The 8,611-nt window shown below is 35.0% G+C and overlaps 1 protein-coding gene across 1 annotated transcript in view; it reads left to right on the top strand.

Annotated features, from left to right (window-relative positions):
- The first annotated feature begins 2,256 nt into the window (after positions 1-2,256).
- LOC117109623 overlaps positions 2,257-8,611 on the top strand; it is a 22,414-nt gene continuing 16,059 nt past the window's right edge. The window contains exon 1 of the mRNA XM_033252011.1: positions 2,257-2,460. Coding sequence (XP_033107902.1) covers positions 2,454-2,460 — 7 coding nt within the window. The 5' untranslated portion in view covers positions 2,257-2,453. The remainder of the gene's footprint in view (positions 2,461-8,611) is intronic.

Genomic DNA, 8,611 nt, shown 5'->3' with positions numbered 1-8,611 from the left:
ACGTTATCTAAAAGCAACCCTACCAAGGGTATTTTGCTTATATATTCCGAGGCCATACCTTTCTAACTGCGTAATCTTGTTAACAGTTGTTGACAAAGGTTAAAAAAAATCAATATTGGGGTTGACTAAACGATAGAAACATAATGATGAAATTAAAGTCGATTTTCCCCCATTACATAATCCAGTCGATTAAAATCAATCTTAATTTTAAAATAAAAACACACATTGACGCCTGCCCTTTTCCTAATGACATTTGCGGATTGATGTTTAAGATATTAATTGTTTCCACAAAAGCGTTCAGGAAGATGATACAAGATATCGTTATTATGTGGCTACAAAGACTAGCGTAGCAAGGCCCACATGCAGTACTTTTTTTCTTTTTTTTTTGGAGATGCATATATTTACACAAATAAATACAATATACTGTAAATGTGTAAATGAAAGAATGAATTATTGATGAATGAATGAATTGAATAATAATTTAAATCAATATAATGCTCTTTTCTAAAATCGTGTACGTGAGGCGCTATATAAATCCAGATTTATTTATTTATTTATTTAAGTTTTGTTGGCACTGCGCGAAGGTCAAAATCGAAACGCAGGTGATTAACATGTGAATGAAAGGAAAAATGCAGAATCAATTAAAATACCACCAAAGTGCTTTTTATTCGTACGTTTCAATTACTTATATGAATGTTCTTGATCTTAAGACAAGGTCGATTGTTTTCTGTTGACGAACTTGTTTTGATGTTGTCTTGTTACTTGATGATTATGAGAGAGCCATTGGTTAAGTTTTGTGAGATTTTTATTTAGATGTTTTCACATTGATTTGAGCATAGTGATGACAGTGTCATCTGTATACATATAAATATTTTGGCGGCCTCCTGCCTGGCCGTAGGCCTACATCTAATTTCGTTCCTTGAGTCTTTAAAATAGGTCTAAAATATTCCAATTAAACGTTCAATTTGTTTAGTTTATTAGGGTCCATTGATTCAGGAATTCCTTAATTGTACATAGGCCTACTTAATATTTAATTTGAAGTAATTTTCTTCGATTTTTAATTAACCTTGTTGGTCGGTGTAGACAGGTAAACATCGTGAGATGATTTCATAATTAGGCTAGGCTCGACCCCTGGGACCCCACTTCTGCAATAGTCAGTATAACCTCTGGACGCCTGTAAGGGATGTAGGAGGCGGACCTTCCACCGTTTAGGGTTTGTAAATGCTTATTCAATCGATTTTAGAGTCTCATATTATATTGAGCTCCCCGACCACTGGCGTTAACACTGCACACAACAATATTCAGGACTAAAGCCGGGCACTTATTTCGCGGTCGTCAGCCGGCGCGCGATTTTGTTGAACGCAATGCCACGACACGCGCGCAGAGGATTTAATCACGATCCGTTCAAACTGCCACCTCCAATAGAGATGGATTCGTCGGCCGACGGTCGTACTACCGTCGTACGACGCAGTGAGTGCCCGGTTTAACCTGTGACGTGAGCGCTAGATGACGCGACGCCGTCTGCTGAAATGTCGATGGTAGTTTGAACGGCGTTGTGGCGTTGTAACGTTGCGTTCTTCATAGAATCGTGTCGGCCGACGACCGTCCGGCGCAGTGATTGTCCACATTCTCAGCTCTATCTTGGCTAACACGAAATTCAGCACTACGAACACGTTCATAGCCTCACAACACTTCCATGGCTAACACGTTTACAGCACTATTGTGGCTAACTCTTTAAAAATCAGAATAATTGACAGAAAATTATTGCGACTATATGTCGTAAATGTGTTAATTGATAAACATATGCATTTTCGTATATATGTTGCAGTTTTAATATCAATTTGTATTTACATTTATTAAAACCATAGAATATTTGCTTTAAAATTACCCCTTCAGATTTCCAGGTAATTTACTACCGTAATCAATATTGTCTTTATTTTCACGATTGAAATCTTTCTAAGTATAATTTGTAATTAGAGGGTAAGCTTGCTGTCTTTTTATAAAAAGCGTTGTAATGAAATTAATTTGCTATCAATGAGTATGACGTTGGGAATTGTAGTACTGCTAATGATGATGAAGACAAAAGAACGGAGTAAATTCTCTGTTCGTTTTATACTGTTATTACCTTTTTCCTGCGTAGGTCAACATCTTATGGTTAACTAACCGTATTAATTTGAAGAGTTAGATCATAATTTCTTCATAGACGTTATCAGTCTTTATAAATTGATGGATCATGACAGTTGTATTTTTTTATTCATCAAGCTTGCGGCCAAACGACTGATAACTTATTGAAAAAAAAATCCAAAATAGGAACCCAGATGGATTTCCGATCCAGCCGTTGATATATAAAGACGAACTTTCAGGAAAATTGTCACTATTATTGTAGAACTTACAAGCGTAGGAGATCCGTCAAACATATCAATTGCTAAAAATCTGTCAGCGATAGACTTACAATGAAAGGTAAGTTTGTATTACTGTGTAGCCTATTTATTGTCCACGAAATCACTACCTTTGATATGTGTTTAAGGTTTGAATTTCTGAATTTAGTACCGGGTAGCCAAAAAAAAAAAGTGTGTAAATTATGGGAACATTCTAAACTTCATTTTTTTTAAATTATTTTTATTTTAGATGATTATGTTGCATTATTATAGGCTTTACTTTAGTGTGAATTATAGAGAAAAAATGCTAAATTCATAATTCAAATTGACAACTGATATTTATTTAAGTATTCAATGTCTTATATGTGTAATATTTTATCATGTAAAATGTTACATGACGATGGCAGTCTGAGGGGTTAGTCGGTTAAAAAAATAACTATCCGTCGTTCACACCTCTTCGTGTTTTGTTCTCCATGGTATTGCGCCGGATGACGACCGTCGTCGCCGTATCCGGGCTTATCATCGCTTGTCTGAGCCTACGTGCCCTTATTTATATGATCAGGCCCAGCATCCGATTTCTTTACTTCAGTTTTTTTACCGTTCATGCATCACATTGCGAGACATGAAATGCTGTTTATCTATTCGCTGTGTTGAATTAGTAGTAGGCCTATTTGCTGTATATAAATGTAAGACATGATAAATGATACCGTAGTTTGTTTTGTTGAACTAGAGACACTATTATTGTTTAGTCCAGAATATGTGAATTACAGATCTGCCTTTAAGTACAGATCCTTCCAATTAAAGACCACCTTTCTACAGCCCCAAATGAACATCTATTTTTTATATTCAAAATAATAGGCCTAATAATTGTTCTAATTAAAGACCAAAACTTCCAAAGACCATGAAATCCCAAGTTCCAAAAATGGCCTTTAAATGGAGGAAGACCTGTATCCAGGATTTTAATATTTTTTTCTTACACAGTGAAATTTTTCACATTTCTATTTTGTTTGATGTGACATTAATTTGTTCAAAGGGGGATGTAGACAGAGGTGCTTGACACCGGTTCATTTTTTCCTTTTCGCTACTTGTTTAGTTGTTCTGTTACTTTTACTCGTTTTGTTTGCAGTGATGAAGCTTAATAAAATAAATACAATAAAATAGGATAGGATTTCCTACACAAGCTCATTGGATTACCAGGTACCCACTTGAACTCCTGGGTGGAGAGAGACAACCTTAGGTAAAATGACACAAGCGAAATGCACATTGAGGGATTGAACCTCCAACCTTAATGTTGAGAAGCCAAACCGCTCCTACCACTATAAATATTGATATGTTAACGTTTTTAGTGGAAATAATTGATTGTCATATATACAATTTAGATTACGTATCAATATTATAGTGTTTTCCCATGAGGTTTGGTGCAGTGGAAAAGGTTTGATTTTCAAACTCTAGGTCGGGGTTTCAATCCTTCGGTGCATTTCGCTAGAGCAATGCATTTTATCTACATTGCTTCAGTCAGCAGCTGTCAATGGGTACAGTGAAGCTCGGTTTCCATACAACCGCTCACCCTCGGCGACAGTCGCCAGGGGCGGATTTAGGGGGCGGCCCCCTTTTTTTGGGAGGTAAAACAATGAAAATAAAAAAGAAAAAAAGAAAGAAAAATAAAAAAAAATGATAGCCCAGAACGCCTCAAATGTTATTTTCGGGCGTCTAGAACTCGAAAATTTCGCGTGGAAATGCCCCCGGACCTCGTAGGGTAGTGTTGTCTCGATCGGCCCAACTTTCGCCCCCCCCCCCCCTTTGGACATATCTGGATCCGCCCCTGGTCGCCAGCAGTTGGGTAGGTTGAACCTGGTTCAACTTTGCCGATTACATTGCAGACGAATCAGGGTGCATTGCTAGTAGCCTCGACCCAATCGGGAAGGCGCCCTGAGTCTATAGTATTTTCATTATGCAAACTTACGATAGTTATTAATAAAAACTACTTCAACGTATTTACTTTAATATTTTATATTAGAACACTTCGAAGCTAAAAAATACGTTTGCACCCAAACACACATGCTGGACAATACATTCTCTGCGCACACAACAAAAGGCGTTTTTATCTCTAATTGAATTTCTAAAATATTTAAGCCACGGAGACAATCGACATAGGAATATTAATATATAAAATTAATATAATTTTTATATATGATTGTTATAGAGGTAGCCGCGAGAATTGTATTAACGTAATTTCACTTGCTGAAGAAAAACGTTTTGTGTAATTGGATCTTATTGATTTCGAAGTAAGCACCAATAAGAATGAAGATGAACTACAGGTGAGCTTAGCGTCACACGCAAATAACTGCGGGTAAGTTAGATTGATACTCATACATGGTATTCTCTTGATGTTGACGTAGATATCACGCTGACTTAATATCAAGATCGAAAAATATTATAATTGAAAGTCAATAAATATAATATTGTCATTAATTTTAGCTTAGCATCTTTTTATTATTTCCAGCGAGATCGCGCTCAAGAGACAGGATAATGTTTTTAGGAAAAACATTTATACCTCACACACTTCGGCAGATGTTTCATTAGTGACTTATAAATTGATACAAACATTATTAGGAAAAATATTAAATATGTAATGTAAAGTAATGGACAAATGGAATAAAAAAGAGAGAGCGCTGTGGAGCTGCTAGCCAATTAGTGCATTCTACTTACATATTTTTTCCTGCTATAACTGCTTTTTCTCTTCTCTTGTGTTCTTATTTGGTTCTTAGTATATTTTTGACTATTAATTATAATGTCTATAGGTTTCCAAGAATTTTATCTGAGTTTTCAGTTCTTAAGACTGCATTTTGTCAACATCAGCTAGGCTATAATAGTCAGTTTTTCACGCCTGACCAGTCACTATGCTTAAAGTGGGGTGCGGGGATGAGACAAGTGGCCATATTGCTTATTTGACCTTTCCTGAGTTCGGGAAAAATACTTAAACAATTCAAAATGTTGAGATGTAACGATAATTACAGAAACACAACATGACATGATGAGACAGGAAAATCAGGTGAAAAAGAGGCTGATCACTTTTTTCAGTAGCTTGGCAGCTTTTTTCTAACCAACTCGTTAATATTCAAGACAAGTCTGTCAATTAAATTTTGGTGAGCAGCTGATCGAAAAATCGTCCCGACGATCGAGCGACTAGCCTAGACAATACATACAGTACAGTACACCAGTGTGAAGTCGTGAGTTTTTGTGATCGTTTATTACGTACGCAGTTACAGAGAGACGGTTTAGTCAACGCCAATTCAATCATGGAGGAATAATTCAATTGAATTAATAAACGTATATGATCAGTCCGATGACTTTTTTGTTTAAAATTTGGCCTACAACTATGCCTAGCTAGGATTAGCAGTCAGTGTATACCCAGCAGCAGTAGCGCACTCCTGTCCGGGACACTGCTCCAGTCCCGCATCAGGTGAGTTCGCACGCAGCCTTATCCAGCTGATGACGGTAAAGTTAGTAGGTTTCTACTACTAGCCTAGCCTAGACTTGTCACATTAATTTTGCTAGTGCATTTTTTTTCATAATAATAGACCTAGGCCCATAGGCCTACTAATAATACTGTAGTATACTATAGGCCTGATCCAATGAAAAACTGTCTAGGCCTAGGCCTAAATGTCTAAAAAATGCACTGTCTAAATAGTAAATAAAGGTGATGTGCTATAACACTACAGATCATCAGAGCCAACACCAATTCCTGTAAGAACAAGATAATTATTATTATCTTGTTCTTATTATACACAACAATAACACCCCATTAAATAATAACATAATGCATATGTTACTCCAAACCTAACTTTCAGCTGTTGTTGAAATGTGGAATTCAAATAAAATATATACATATATATTTTTGTAGGACAAGATATGTGATAGGCCAAAACATGACACTCTCCTCACATATGTATTTGCCAGTCGCCATGATGAAACAAACATACCACAACATTTGCCATGAGTACAACCACCCAACATTGGCATCTACGAAAGAAGGTGGTACAAAGCATACAAGCACCCAGCAAGACATTAGCAAGAAGCACTCTGGTTGTTTGCTGAAACTTGTAATGAAAGCTACACACAATTTAAGGTAAGCAAAAGAAAATTAAGTGAATATCTCATCACTGTTCAGCCAGAGTACATGAAACAAATATATTGGAATGGTAAAAAAAAATATCAGCATGGTGTGTCAGTTTTATTAAGAAACAACAATATACATTACACACTAGCAGATAGGAAGGCTTCAATCAAGTAATTAAAAAATCTGAAAATACTGTCAATTGATGAATGTCTTTTCAGATTAGTACATACAGTATCTCAGTACGGTATGTTATTGATAAAGCAGCAAATGCCAATGTTTGATAACATTTTTGATTTTTAACAAACCTGGTTTTGCATTATTGTTACTACTGTACTGTATATTTATTCCTCAATAGGAGCAAATGACTGGCTCAAATGGATGTGATGCAAACAATTCCATCTGTGTGGACATGATGAATTGGACATGTCCAATCAATGGTTAGCAGAAGGTGGCGATGCTCAGAGCTCTGCAGCAAGTGATTGAGGCCAAAATATTTCCAAAGAATTAAATTAAAATGATTTATCTAGTGACTTTTTCTGAAGATATACTGAAATGCCATACACTTAAGTTTTTGTTTTTTTACGCATCTGGTTTATATTGCATGCCAAATTTATAATAAGTAAATAAATACTGTACCAGTATTACTGTACCTGTTTCACTTGCAAAATATCTTTAATATTATTAAATGGTATTATAATCCCATTCAATAGTAATCCTTTTGAAGCAAATATGTGACCCAGATTTAGAAAACAAATTGTGAGTATTAATTTTGAAATATGTAATGTGCGAAGTTGATAGTACAGTATGAAAATGTGGCTCAATATATACAGGAACAACTATCTTAATGTATGGCTTTGTACAGTCTTGTGTAAAGTTATTCTATGAAACTGCTTATTTTTTAATGCCTGGATTATGCCTATGTCTGCATGCTGATCAATTTGGTATTGGAATTTAAGAGAAAGCTTCATTTTTTTGCTGTACACCATTTTTTGTTTAGTATTTTAAAATACAGTAGTTGAACTTGCCTATGTCATATCCAAAATGCCATTGAGAAATTGTTTGTACCTAACAAAATTTGACTTGCACTTACGGTAATGGAAAACACAACAATTCGGCATGTAAAATTAGATCGACTGAGAAATTATATTATTAGTCGTCTTAGGCAAGTTTAACTGCACTGCTCTATTTATCTTGTATTATTTACCATAGCCAAAATTTCTTCTTTCATGATGATATTCAACATCCATATTTTTGGTGCTTCACTTAGTTATTGTTGTACATACAGTAAGTATACTGGTGTTACTAAATAAATATTTTAAAACACAATTTATCATCCTTGTACATGGCAAATAATTTATTACAAGTGTATTTTCTCACAGTTAATATAAAATTGTTTTACTGTACACAGGATAAAGCAACATTAAAGCAGTCAGGTATTACAATATATATCACTGCATTTTACACACTCTACATGTATTTATTATCAAAATATTAAATATATGGATTTATAGTTACTATAGTTTATACCAATGTAAAGAATAGGGAAGAAAAAGTTACATTTATTTACTGTACACAAAATTCTAATTCATACTGTATTAGCTTAAAATTTTAAAATACAAGACGAGAGTGGGGAAGATACAAAAAACATTGTACTGTACTTAACAACAAAATGTTCTTGAAATCAACTTTGCTGGCCTATCCGCATCAATAGCAACAATTTCAATTACAGACTAGGTCTGGAAGGTTCCACACAATTGACTGGTCCAGATATACAAAAGCTCTAGGCCTATGCTGACAAAATTTCCTTTCATGAGTGATGAGATTGTCAAAAAAAACAGAGCACAGTTGTCACATGAATTGTCAAGAATGAGTCTATTTACAGGTATCTTCCATAAAAATTTATAAATAACTCTTCCAACACAAAGTTTATTTCATCATCTTCTATAGCATCAAAAAACCCAGAGCAGTCTTCACAGCTTCTGGGACAGTGCAAGATGGGATGACCCTTCTGTCAGATTTTTTTTAGCCTGTTAAACACCTACAAAATGTAAGAAGAGAAGTACTGTACAATAAAAAGTTTGAACAGACTAGTTAAAAAAAATCAGAGTGACTA

This window comes from Anneissia japonica, unplaced genomic scaffold (genome assembly GCF_011630105.1).
Source record: "Anneissia japonica isolate Jap-2015-1 unplaced genomic scaffold, ASM1163010v1 scaffold287829_len2072220_cov186, whole genome shotgun sequence".
In the NCBI taxonomy this organism is placed as follows: domain Eukaryota; kingdom Metazoa; phylum Echinodermata; class Crinoidea; order Comatulida; family Comatulidae; genus Anneissia; species Anneissia japonica.
Note: the sequence above shows the minus strand (reverse complement) of the source record. Positions and strands in the feature narration are given on the sequence as shown.